Genomic DNA, 14,353 nt, shown 5'->3' with positions numbered 1-14,353 from the left:
AACCAATCGCCTTCCCTATAACATGGAATACGAATTTCCAAGGGAAAAAATTACGCTTCAAGAACAACTTGGGGAAGGTGCATTTGGAGTTGTTATGAAGGGAAAGGCCATTGGAATAGTCGTAGAGGAAGCGCAAACCACCGTTGCAGTGAAAATGGTTAAAAAGAAATATGATATCGAGGCTCTACAAGCACTTGTTGCAGAACTGAAAATAATGATTCATTTAGGTCAGCACCTAAATGTTGTCAACCTGCTTGGCGCCATTACAAAGAACATCGGAAAACGTAAGACATAAACTGTATAATAAGCGATAAGTGATGACATTTGGTGATTTGTATATTCCATTTCAGGAGAACTGATGGTGATTGTGGAATACTGTCCGTTTGGAAACTTATTGAATATCCTTCGCAATAATCGATCTCGCTTTATTGATGAGATCAATCAGCAATCTTGCAGGTGAGTTAATTTTTTTACAATTTCACAATAAAAATTGTATATAATGGCATTTACAACCAAAAGAAGCAAAAAAACAACGTTTTATTGAAATCATCAAGCAGAAATCCCTGTCTGTTCTTCCGTTGTGTAGTAGGGGTTACTGCTTCTCTGAAATAGTTTTGATTAATTGCTATCAACTTAACTGCTAACTTGCTTAAACCAATCAACTTAAACGAAATGGGAACTCATTGTTCAGCCACTCTGTATCTTATGTTATATTCAGAGGAGTATTTAGTCATTTTGACAAACGGCTTTTTCGTGATACCAGATAATTTACCTGTTTCCACGCTACATGTTTCTTATGAAACATACATTTTGTGGTTCAATTAGAGGATTGCTTTTCAAATAACATTTCCTAATGATTAGGATATAATAGGACTACATTTGAAAACATGGTAAAGCACTGGATTGCATTCGTTATGGGTATTTGTAGTTCTAGTAGCAAATTTAAAATTATCGATTTTCTTGCTTGTCATAGTGAACTCGCAATCGGATCCTCAACATCGGAGAATGCAAACATGTTAGACTGTCCCTGTTTCTACTCATCAGCTACAATCTTTGAAAGATCCATCAGCACCACAGATCTGATCTGTTGGGCTTTCCAAGTTGCCACCGGAATGGACTACGTCGCATCACGCAAAGTACTGCATGGAGATTTGGCGGCTAGAAATGTTCTTTTGTGCAACGACAATGTAGTAAAAATCTGCGACTTTGGGCTATCTCGTTCCTTGTACAACGGTGATAAGTACAAGAAAAGTAGTAAGTCACCCCTCCCTGTACGGTGGGTTGCACTTGAGTGTTTCAGTGATGGCCTGTTCAGTACCCACTCGGACGTGTGGTCGTATGGGATCTTCCTCTGGGAACTGTTCTCACTCGGCATGGTACCATACCCCGGAATAGAAATGAATTCAGATTTTTACAAAATGCTGCGGGATGGATTACGAATGGAATGTCCTCCATTTTCCAACCAAGATATTTACGATATTATGCTGAGTTGCTGGAAGGTAAAGCCAGACACGCGACCTTCATTTAAAGAACTCCGGAGTCACTTCAGCGCGATGTTGGTTCAGGAGACGCAGGATGTAAGTATTAATATCGAGCTATCGTTTCATCGAATCCCAACATGAAGCATTAAATACAACTCTTTTGCAGTACTATTTGGCTCTTAATGAGCCTTATCTAGCATTGAACAATGCACGAATGGTGGCATACTGCACGGAATACTTGTCCCCAGAAACGGATGTTCCTCTTGTGTCAGGTAAGTGCCAGAACTAAGTGTCATTATTGAACATCAGATCATTTATTGAGTCTTCGATTGAATAATCTCCAGGTTTTGAACGACGTCCTGGAGAATTCGTGGAAATGATGACGGTAAGAGAGTTTGGCGGACATCAGAATATGACTACTCCGGGGTCAATAAATCCGGCTAGTACGAATCACAACAAACCCGAATACGTGAACGAGTGTGTACTGAATCTTCAATAAATCATTCGCTACTGAATCCTTAGTATTGTTGTCTTGCACACTCAATAAAAAAATCTTTTGGATAGCTTCCATGCAATGCCACCATTGTATTGCCTGTCTAAAATTCAAGAGTATTTAACGGTTCATTCATGATTTAAACTCATCAATCAACCGCAAGTTGTTTGTTTTGGGATCATGTTTGCTTGAAATCTAACTTGTCACATTCCTTCAATGCTAGTATTCGCAGATTACAGAATGTCAAGTTTCTCTTTCCCTATTTTCGAAAACACAATCATCGATTCGGAGATAAAGATTCGGTACATAAAGTCCTCGCAAGGCAAAGGACATTGGACAGACCCATTCCGAATCGATTCCTTAGAGCACGATTTGTTCCATGACTGTTTTTGATGATTTGATTGATCGAATCGAATGATGATCGAAAGTCATCAACTTTCGAAAAGTTTTTAAACGAGAGATGATAAAAGTAAAAACATCTAAAATAAAAAAATGTTGTCAGCTTGATGGGAACCACAGTTTCAGAATTCTAAGTTTAAATGCCGACACTCATCGCGTTTAGTGACGATCTAGCTTTGTTGAAATCATTTCGGAAAGAAATTCTACGAGAAACATTGGTAATCGATTGGGACGTCTGGCTACGCTAGAGTGAAACAGAAAAACCAACCATTAGTTACTTTCCACATTGAGTTTATTACTTCACTATACTTTACAATAAAGTCCTTTTGAGCTTTGATTACAACTTTCTATTCAGCTGCTCCCACCCATTCCTAAATGGGCGTTTCTGCAGATAAACCAAAACAAATAGTACGGGTTCTAGAAGATCAATAAATATGCTTATACTCTATTCAATTGAGACATTTCCTAATACTATCTCACCTATCTTTAGGCGTTTCTTTGCCTATACTACAACTACACACCAGATGACCGGTATTCGCTTATTACTAGCTTTCCGAGCTACAAAGTCTAAACGCCTAAGTCTATCAACAGAACATAACGACTACGAAGTCCACCGCACGCTAGCGTATATTTACAAGTGGTGTCCCGACCACATCCAGCTTGAACTGGTCAAACGGTTTGTGATTTAATCACAAATTTCAATATTAATATTGGTATCGCTGGTATCATTGATTTTGGAGCGAACGACGGCCGAAACGATGCTGGTCGCTTCCGACTCTTCACCGACGGAGCAGGGCGAAGATGACGATCGACAGTCGGTTGACGATTTGCTGCGTCCCGGGCCCACCGGAACGCTCAGAATTGGTGGAGAAGCACAGGACTTGGTCGGTGAAATGGACGGAGATGATGGATAGTACTTGTCGTCGAGCAATCCCGCCGTGCCTTTGTTCGCGGGAGCAGCAACACAGGTGATGGTCACACCGTCCATCTTTTGCTTCTTGCTCTCGGGTTTCTTCAGTAGCTCCTCGATGGAGTAAGGATTGCGCTTCTTTGACATGGCGGCCTATTGGGAAGATCGAAAATGTTGTTAATATCTTTGCATCAATTTTGATAGGATTGCGGACTAGTGTTCTGCAATTGACTTGAACCTACTCTAAGATCATCATGATTGTCGGAGGAATCGTCACTGTGTACGTCGGTGATCTGCACAGGCGAGGAGGACGCATTCGAGGCAGTGGTGTCGCTCCTCAGACTTCCGGCCTCCATATGAGCAGCAAAGTTTCCGCTCGAACCGAAAGGGTTACCGTAGGTGAAATATCCATGGGGAAAAGCTGCAGCTGCAGCAGCCGCCGCCGCAGCCGCCGCTGCCGTTGCAGCCGCCATCGAAGAGGCATCCGTACCACTTCCAGTCACGGGGACACCTCGATTGGCCGCATAGAACAGGCCGGTGTTCCAGATCCAGTGCTTCGGAAGGTAGCCCGCTGGCATCTGGGTGGCACCGGTAGCGGCGGGAGCCGACGACGATGTTGGAGTGCTGGTTGGTGTGGAGCGAGTCGAAGACGAGGGTTCACTCTTGGAGTCAGCTCCTTTTGGGGAGCTAAGATCCGGAAGGCTGACTGCCGGGGACGGTTTACTGGGAGCAAGTGATTGCTGATGGTGAATGGCATGCGGTGGATGTTGGGGTAGCTGTTGGTCAGAGGATTTCCCCGACGAGGTCAGATGACCCTCGTGTTGGATGATGTTGATGGCCGCCGTCCGTTGGACGGGTATCGCTCCTCCAGCGGATTGATTGAGGGGACCTCCAGGTCCGTACGGTGACTGATGAGGATGGTGCGTGTGAGTGTGATGGTTGGTGTGAGCATGATGATGGTGCTGGTGCTGGTGCGGGTGATGCGGGTGTGGATGAGCAACCGGTTTGTTGGCATGCTCCGGCGAGACGGCCGCCATGCTGTACCGATACTGACTGAGCAGTGCCTGGTGCTGCTCAAGCGTTTGACTGTATAGTGGATGTGCCATTGTTTTCGACTGCATGTACGCCGCCGTCGAATGCGATGATTCACGCAGCATTTGTTCTGGAAATAGAAAAGGAGAAGGTACGAGTTATTTTAGGTTGAAAAATAAAGTAAATTATTTTTTTCGTAGTTTATTTAAAAAAATTCTAAGCGAATTCATTGTCATATTTATTCGTAGTTTGTTCTAGGAAATTGAAAAAAGGGGATAACCAACTAATCTTTTAAATCTCACCAATCATTCTAATTTGAGTGCATTTTAAGCGTGAGAGTGCAGCTTTATCAACTGTCTTCGAAATTGAAGATTTCCTACGATACAAAAAAAAAATCAGATGATTGTTCTAAACTGTTGCTTAATTTTTTTCTTCTTCCAGTTTTTTCCTCTACGTAGCAATTTTGTATATTGCGCTAGCTCCTATCATTTTCAGCGCGCAAATGCAGTTTCAATTTCAAAAATAGATAGTTTAGATTTTGCTGTTTGATACAAAATCGTTCGATTTCAATATCACTCATAAATAAGATTTTGGGGCCCTTAAAATTAACCCACTTTATTACTTTTCGTACTAAAGTTTATCAATTTCCTTAAGTCATAGTAAGACTCTTCTATAATAAGAGAAGGATACGGCAACCCCATTCTCTTATATTTACAAAAAAAAATAAAAAGAACAATATACAAACTGAACTATAATAAATAAATGTTAAAAGAATAAATTTCGTTTTTGTTTTTATATTTATAATTATTACAATTAAAGTTTTTCATTTTAATATACGTGCTTTGAAGAAAATTCACTGATTTTACCATTTTAATATTATGAAACTTAGCATACTACATCAACAAAAGGCAACGACAAGAAAAGCTAACCACCTTTACACTAGACAACACTACACCTACTTTTAACCCAACCCCCGGTTTTTATTCTGCTAAAATTGCACATTGGTTCGTTTAATTCGCATCCCTAAACCTCGAAACGTTCCCTTTAAATATAGGCCAAACTGGTCGGCACGGTGATAACCCAACATTAGCAGCATCAAATCTCGCACCTTGTCGACAGCTAGACGGACCACCATCCTGCTGAAATCTCCTCTCATCATTTGCATCATCCTCATCCTCGGGTAGGTGCAAGAAATGAATTTTGCATAAACTCATAATAAAAGGACGGCACCCGCCGAAATCGCGCCTTCTTTTCGCACCATCATCCATCACCCCACAGCACACAGCTGGTTTTTTTTTTTTTTTTCCGAAAATTACGTTTATTCTGATAATAATTGATAGTAATCGAGGTTGATTTACAATGGGTTCAGCTTTTGCTTCTCCTCATTAGTTGTGTTATAAATGGGTAACCCGAGTGAATTGTTGATTGTACTATAACTTGAGTGGTGTTGGATTTTTGACTGGAATTGTTATCCTGTCTTATTGTTTGCACACAGCTGGTAAGCACGATAATATCGGTGGAAAGACTAAAAGGTGGGGAAAAAACCCACAATGGTGGCCACCTTCCATGTCGAGGCCAGTCGGGTAAGGAAGCACCAATTATGGGGGGTCCACTCGTGCGCATCCTGAGCAGTTCTTTCCCCTTTGCTCAAGATCTGTTGCATCAAAAGAAACATAGTGCGACTCCAAGGTGTGCCCAAGGATCTGCTGAACACGTGAGTAGTGATTAAGTGAGCTAATAAAATATCCGCGAGCGAGCGATCGAGGACGATACGATCGAACATAAGGCGACGTACTCAGGACCAAAACATAACTTCGCATCGTCCTATCGGTGCGTAATTATCAAATTGCAACCAACCAATCTTCCGAGCGCCTTCGTCCACCAAGACGGAGTGCCAGAGCCCCACCGGGGACAGTGCGAAAACAGTGCGCACGACGCCGCCAAGAGGCCAAGAAGCCAAGAAAAAGGGGCATAAATGTGCTCATTGAATGATTACATCGCGCGCACTTTACGTGTCCGTACTTGTCCATTAACGTCCAGGAGGACGAACCGACGAAGGATATGTGGCCGGTTCACAGCGTAAAGGACTCGTGCCAGCTGGCAGCGTTCCAGATGAGTGGCTCGTGTCGAGTGAGTCCCAAGTGCTACACCCTCTTTCGACAATTGCGGCCAATTGCGGCGCAGTTAAAGCAAATTTGAGGCACGCCAGGTCTCGCGCCGGTTATGCCGGTCATCATTGGCGTAAGTGATTTGGAACGAGCGGCTGGACGACGATGACGACGACGACGACGATGTCCGGTTGATCATGGTGATCAGCGAAATGATGATGTCTTCGTTAATGCTTCGCGCACTCACTGAACATCTGCTTTTGGTAAAAGGAAGGAGCGGGACAAAGAGAAAGACAAAGACAGATAGAGAGAGAGAGTGAAAAGAGGGCACCACCTTACGTCTGAAAGGAGTGCAGTCCTTACGAAGCGAAGGGGTGCTTTCCCTTTTTGGGAGTTCGGACGGGAGGTGGTGCTCATGATGAATTATGCAAATTTAATTAGCAGTCCACATACTGTCCCCCCCTCCCCTTCAGGGCGTCGTAATGAGCAGTTTTAATGTCAACAAATTTGTCAATTTTTGGCGGACATGCAGACCGTGGAAAGGCAGACAGGGGAGCTTGGACGTATGTTTTTTTTCTTGGATTGGGTGTGGTGATAATGTTGTTAAAATTTGGCACGACGATGAAGCGATAAGCTGCTAATGATAAGTGTACTCTCGGTAGTCGTGGTAGCACCAATTGCGTGCCGGCTGTCATCGAACGTTGATGGGCATCAATCCTTACGGTGCGAGCTTCATCCACTTTCACTCATACACAAGCGAGCGGCGCGAGATATTCGCATCAAGATGGAGGTAATTAGTCGAAAACGGAGCAAACTTGTTCGCTGCAAGTCCGTACGTCTTCTTCAATGGCATTTACGTAAAAAAGTGTTTATCTTCGCTTCGTATCGTGAGAATAAGTTGTATCGATTGCGATCAATAAATGATATCTCTATTTACTTTGCTTGCAATTTTGTGACTCAACTACTAATGGAGAGTTGATCAAAGTAACTTAGTTTGGATTTCTAAATTCCCTCAATCAATTATATTCATCGGACGAAACCAGAAAACTAAACGTATTAACTACAATAAAATAATCATTTAAATAAAAATCTACTCTACGCTCCATGCTACTTTACAATGTGTGCCTCATCAAGCTACACTTTGTAGCATCGTGCCTCGAATCGCGGACTGTAACGGAGCCAAATTGCACACTTAGCACCTCCTCGAACCGTATAACCAAGCGTGCACGATGCATGCACCTAACGCGAGAATCATAAATCCGTTGCTGTTGCTGCTGCTGCTGCTGCAACCTTCACTCACCATTGGAAGTCATATCGTCGGTCCACATGCCCCCATTCCGGAGTATCCTGTTGACGGAGCTGACCGACGGTATCGTGTTGGGGTCGCATATCCGCTGGCTGAGTAGCTGATCGCGGATTTCCCACGCGAACATGCCCGGGTTTTCCTGCTTGAAGCGCAAGATTTTCTTCACCACCGTCGGCGTGGCCACTTGCTGTAGAAAAGGGAAATGAGAAGAAAGGGAAAAAGAGGTTGAGTGGATGAGACGAGAGCGCACCTTTTATGGCCCCTAATCCCGTTGCCTTTGCTCGATCGAAAATTGGTTACATGCAATTCAACTGGCAAGCACCAGCATAAAGGACCGGACCACGGACGGGACCGGGATGCAAGTCGATGTTGTAATGGTCATTCATTATATGGCCGTTCCATAAATTTTGAGCCCAGCACCGTGCGACGAAGCTTATCAGCTGCAACTCTCCCTCGCGGTTTCGTCTGGGAACCGAAACGACGCGTACTCACGGAACGCCGGGCGCACGGTCTTTGGGGTTCCGCTCCCCGGCGAGGGCACCCGGGGGTGTCCATTATGGAAATCATAAGCATGTAGCAACCATATCGCAACCTCCGGACCTGACCGCGAAATTGCACCAATAAATCCTGTTTTGTCGCATTTACGCGGACGTGGTGCGGCGTTGAAACGATCCGTCTTCTCCTTCGGTGCGCCGGCACCGAAACCGCATCAATCATAAGGCCACAATTATTAAAGTCGCTAGCTACTCAGCACCTGCCAAGCAGCAGGACACCCGAACACTCGCTCCTAGCCCCACCGGGAGGTGCGGGAGGTGGTTCCGGGCCGCGAACACTATTTATGATCCCTGGCCTCCCCGGGGCTGGGTACCAACCGGATGCTATAAATCCGGCCGGCCGCTTTACGATATTGGCAAATGGCGAAGCGTGCTTTATTGTCGGGAAAATTGGAAACAAAACAAACCCACGAAACCTGCGACGTTCCGTGGGGGTCATTCGGGTGTCGATTCGACCATTTAGATTAGAAGCGAACAATCGGAACAGCCACTTCAAACAACGGAGCGTGCGGTACTCGAATCAGGAGTAATGGAAAAACTTGGAATTCTTAGTTTCAAACGAGGACCCTGCGATACCTTTCTGAAGGAGCAACCTCCCGTGTTTAAGGGATTATACGAAAAGTGAGTTAAATCTGATCGCCATGGGACATTAATTTCCCGGTAGAAAACGCATTCTTTCCTTGGCAAACGACCGACTGGTGGCCCGGTGGCATGTAGGGCTTATCGGTAGGCCGGCGTTACCGATTTGCGCTGCCAGTTTTCCACTTTGGTTCCACCGTTTAACTACCGGTTCGCGCGATGCGGTCGTCGAAATCAATCTTTTCTCCAAAAGAATCCGAATGCTTCGAGAGCAGGAATGTGCCCTCGTGGAGGTGGTGGTGAATATCGTTATCTTTGCTGCTATTTTCTTAGAAGGTAGGCTTTGGGGAAATAAGTTGAAATGTTTGCGGAGAAAATACAATAAACCGTTCTGGAATGTCTAATGGCAGTTGATAGAGAGTGTGCGTCCGTTCTCTGTAACTCTCCAAAGCAGTAATGTTACTCAGCGTCCACGTTAATAGATTTCTGGTCAAATGTGTTCCATACATTTCCCTTTGCTTTCTGTCGAAATGCATGCTGCTTCCTTTTACTTTCAGAAATGCGTTTTTCTCACGCGTTTTGTTAAATCGAAGCATTTGTGGTCACTTTAAACACAAAATAATGTTTTGGTGTCGAAACTCTAAATCATATTTTAGTGTCAATTAATGTTCAGAATTCTGAGTTTCCACCAACACCAGAAACAGCAATGAAAAGCAACGTTTGACTGAGTGTAAAACACTCTGATCAGCTTCCTTTAAAAATGATCGTTAGACCGTTAGGGAATCTACACCGATTGTACAATAAAAAGACATCAAACAAAGTGTAGATCTTAACTTAACATCTGCTACATGAACAGGAATGTGTTTTTCAATTCACTCAATACATCAGTATTTGCAGCTACTAAAGAGCGATAAAGGACAAAGAACACCTTGATCAACACCAAATAATCCAAACGCAGTATCAGAGTTGCACTTGACGACCATTCCTGGGCCAATAGCACAATCAAAGGACCTTCAACAGTCTCCCATTATGAGTGTTGCGAACCCTCGAAAAACAATAAAACCGCAAAACAACAAAATGGTGAACGCTTCGCCATGCAGAGGGATTAATTGGTGATTGGCAAAACAGGTGCACAATGCCAGGGTCCGGTCCAGTCCGTTACCAATCACGCCCCGGTCGATCCTAAGGTCAATGCAACTTTAATCGACTCCTAGATAGCCCCACACCATCAACCCGGACCGCGAACAAGGAATGTATGTAAATTGAAAGTACTGAGTACAAATTATTTTAATTAGGCCCTTTTTCGTACCGAGGTCGCTGCAGCGGACTAGAGACCGCAGCATAGACCGCGGTTCTCCCTGTTGGTCTTCTGTTTTACTGCATCCATGTCCTTGCACCCGGGACGCCGCGGGTAGCGAGTAGCGCGGAATGTCTGGGAATGGTTGGTGGTGATGGTTCGCGAGCAATCAATGGTGTCTTCTATCGTCATCAGCAACGAGCAATCGACAGGCGCACACCACCGCCATTGCCGTTGCCATTGCTACTATCAGACTCATCGATGTACCGGGGGTAAAGCTTGATGGCGTGTCATAAAATGAAATAATTACTGGCCTTCTTTGCATGCCTGCGGTCCAATGTTTACAAGCACATTTTGTAACATTCTGACCACGCAAACGGTTTTGTTGGAAATAATGGTGGAAATTGTTTTACTGACTGCAACAGTGTCACGTTCCCCGGCGACCGAAGCGTTACTCTCTACGCCCTAAGAGTCCCTTGGGAAGGGGGAAAAGGAGTCTATGAATATTTTACAAGATTATTAACACCTTCACCATCGATGGTGAGATTTCTACCAGCTGGCTGTTGCCACCATGTGAATACCGTCGATGATGATGATGATGATGATCGTATCGTGCAAAACCATTCCAATTCCACCATCGCAATGTTTCGTTGGTTGTCAAAGAGGAGTGTGCTGCCAATCAGGGTGGTGGTGTTTGGTCGATTGTGTGCACCGATTGCGGTGACTGCGTCGATCATTATATTGCACGGCGGAGAACCGGGACCAATCCTGACTCGCTGGCCTGGTCCTGGCCTGGAGTCTCGATCGTATCTCATCGCCTAATGACCTACCATAATCGGCCAACGGACGGGTGGTAACGATTCCGATCGAAATCATGCTGCCACGATTACTGTCGCGCTGTTCATAATGTTCTACAATCGTCCCGAGGATTACCGTCGTGTGGTGGTGCACCATTAGCATCATACGCTGGAATAGCGCCGAACCACGGAACCGAAGGTGTTCGACCGAACACATTGAATTGATTTGATTGGCGAACGAAATGTCATTGGCATGGTATAGCGACTACTCTCTACTACGATAGGTAACGGTTGATGGTTGGTGTCAGAATGAAGGATTTTTAAGACAAAACCAACGCTTCGCATTGCCGTGCAGTCGTCCAATAAGTCATAATATGCTAATTCCAGGCGTGGGTTTCTTCTATTGATGCTGGTCATTACATTTAGACCGAAAATCAGCAAGCGATCAGCAACGATAATGGTTTTGTTTATCAGTATTTTCTATGAATCATCTGAATCACAATTTGATTAACATTAATGATGTTGCAATTATGATTAATCTTATCAATATCTTGTGTAGCACAAAGCGATTAAAGTAAAACTATGTTCTAAAGTAAACTATGGTTTTTTTGGCAATTAATTTTAACATTTTCTGAATAAGGTTCTTGCAGAATATTGTGCAAAAAACTAATAATTAATCGGGATAACATTGACGCAGATGCAATAGCTTGAAAAATCATGTGGCGTACAAGACAATAGTCTGCCCAAAACTTGTTTTAATTAAAAACTACAGAACGGATCTTTTTATCTTTGGAACACACTTTTTAATATACTCATTATGAGTATTGCACCTTCAGCTAGTTTTTTTTTAGATTTGTAGTTGTAGATAGGTAGATAGATTTGTTGAAAGTAATTATGATAAATGATTAATTTTAGCAGCATCGCAAAAACTCTCATTTCTGCTATATGTTGGAAGTTGGAACAGACTCAAAAATCAAAAGATTGAAATATCTTAAAATACTTAAGAAAGTAATTATACAACAAAAGCATATCGTTGTTTACATTTTAAATGATCAATCATGAAGATACAACAGTCACTACAAAAAGTGCATCGACTGTATCGACTGTGCTTTGATTTTGGAGTCCGTATAGGATTGTATCTACTATTGTATCAACCCCTTAAGAATTACAGATGATGCTATTGCTTATCACAAATATTGAAATATTCTTCACTAAAGCAAAATTCCCAAATCTAAACGATTTGTATAGAATTATGAAATAACATTGCACATTTGTTCATTGTTAGTAGAGCAATCGATAGATTTACTACTTACTGAAATATCGTAAAATATACTTTTAGCGTGATTAAAAGGCAAAAACTTCTCCTCTCCTAAGATTGCATGCTTATTTCCCCAGCTTATCTTTATTGCTTAAAGCCACCGTTTGAATGCAACAGCGCCGAAATGAACTACAGCGAGCGCCGCCCGAACTAACCAACTGACCCGTCCAGTGTCCATATTAGGAACCGAGCGGCGCACGGTCGAGAAAGTAAGCGAAGGGGACCGACCACAGCTGCGGGATATCTTGCAAACTGGATCGCTTCCGGAGGAGAGAAAGACACACATTGGAAACGAATCGAAATGCTCGACTCGCTTGCGTTTACCGCTGAAAAAAAAGGAGGAGTTATGCTCGCGCAATGCTCTTGTGCTCTTGTCGACTCCACCACTCCCTTGTACGGCTGCTGGCGGCATCCACCTCATCATGTTACGCGCCACCCCAAGATGCTGTCCGTGGATGTTGGTGATGGTGGTTGTTGTGATTGTCTCTTTCGGAGAATTTCCCTCGATGGTTCGATGGGAAAATTCAGTAGCACCGCGATGGCACCAGTAGAAGCACTCAGCCAGCCACACATAAATCATACGACAGTCCGACCCACCTCTTGCACACACAGACACACACACACATGCTCGGCGAGTGAACGAGCGTGCGCGGCCAATACACCAGCGCGAAGATACAATCTCTCTGGAGAGACCGCGAGTCTGCGCCTTGTACGGTGCGAGCGAGAGGATGCTGCAGGCCATCCATCCATCCGCCCGGATCCCTTTGGAAGGAACGGTTTAGTAAATTTAAATTGAGTTTTACGAGTGACGCTTATCTGGTCGCTTCAATCCGTGTCCGCTTCTCCATGTTCCATTTCGAACGGGAGGTGAGGTGTCCTCAGTTCAGTCTCGTGCGCAAGGAAGACACGGATATCCGTCCGTGTCGTGTGTCCGACCACCGGCGATGCAGCGCGAACAACGTCGTGAACATACAAACACCGGCGCGACCGAAACCGCTCCAAAGCACCATAGCATTAGCATAAATTAATAAGTGACCGGCGAGGCGAGTATGGGGCATGCGTTATGTACAGTGCATCCTGGGGCGCAAATCAACACTCCGGCCCCTGCTCGAGATACATTATCATGCCCAACGACTGGCCAGCTGCTGCTGCTGCTGCTTATAGCTCATATAAGAAACAGCTTTATGGAGCTCACAAAAAATGAATGATTAGTTTTCCGGTGATTTATAATTACGTCGATTTCCCACCGGTCGGTGGGGGTTGGTCGCTTATGTTTCGCCAAATATGTTACAGTTCCCACGTGCTACCGTCGCGCTGGCACTGATAAGAAAGGGAAATACGTATGGTTCGTCCCTGTGCCGCTTGATAGGTTGGCGTTAAACAAATCACATCACTCCCGGGGCGCGACCAAACTGGGTCCATTTACCACTAACCGACAGTGGATTCAATTCACGAAGGCGCTTCTCATACATTTCTGCTCCTTTTGGGGAGCTCTCGCAGTGCACTGTTCGTCCCACTGCCATGCGAGTGAATAATGTTTTTGGGATATCTAGTTGCGTGTCAACATTATTACCCTAATGATCAATCACTTACTCAAGCCAGAATTGGAGGGGGAAAAAAGGAGGAAAAACTGGCGACCGAACAGTGTGGAGGTGCCACAGGTGAGCGAGCTAATGATGTCAATCCATGATACGGTGCTGAATGGTCGGGGATGTTCGGATATCATGTGGAGCAAACAAAACGCCCGCACCATCATCACTAAGGCACCAAAGGGTGATAAGTGGTTCGATAAGTGGATAATGTTTCCGGTAGCACAGTGCCAGCGCAGTGCCAGGTCGGTCGCCAGCACATTTGTCAGCTTGTTTGTTAGACCAGAAATCATAACTAAGCAAACAAATCGCAACGCAAACCCGGCGGTAACGGTTCCGGGGGCTCATCCCGTTTCGGTTCGTTTTGTAGTTCATGTGGGTGTTTGATAGGTAGGGGGGTCGGGATCGCTGCGCATTAAATTTGGGAACGTTTTGATGAACTTCGCTAGTGCTTTTTGTTAATCAAACGTAAATATAATTGCAATTCACA

The 14,353-nt window shown here is 44.4% G+C and overlaps 1 protein-coding gene across 1 annotated transcript in view; it reads right to left on the bottom strand.

Moving 5' to 3' along the window:
* Window positions 1–3,058: 3,058 nt before the first annotated feature.
* Window positions 3,059–14,353, bottom strand: part of LOC125959443 (paired box pox-neuro protein) — a 61,469-nt gene continuing 50,174 nt past the window's right edge. The window contains exons 4-9 of the mRNA XM_049692267.1: window positions 7,724–7,916; window positions 4,254–4,445; window positions 4,085–4,154; window positions 3,795–4,006; window positions 3,526–3,737; window positions 3,059–3,436 (exon numbers count right to left, since the gene is read on the bottom strand). Coding sequence (XP_049548224.1) covers window positions 3,059–3,436; window positions 3,526–3,737; window positions 3,795–4,006; window positions 4,085–4,154; window positions 4,254–4,445; window positions 7,724–7,916 — 1,257 coding nt within the window. The remainder of the gene's footprint in view (window positions 3,437–3,525; window positions 3,738–3,794; window positions 4,007–4,084; window positions 4,155–4,253; window positions 4,446–7,723; window positions 7,917–14,353) is intronic.

Source organism: Anopheles darlingi, chromosome 2 (genome assembly GCF_943734745.1).
Source record: "Anopheles darlingi chromosome 2, idAnoDarlMG_H_01, whole genome shotgun sequence".
Taxonomy (NCBI): domain Eukaryota; kingdom Metazoa; phylum Arthropoda; class Insecta; order Diptera; family Culicidae; genus Anopheles; species Anopheles darlingi.
This window is presented reverse-complemented; position numbering and strand designations above follow the sequence as displayed.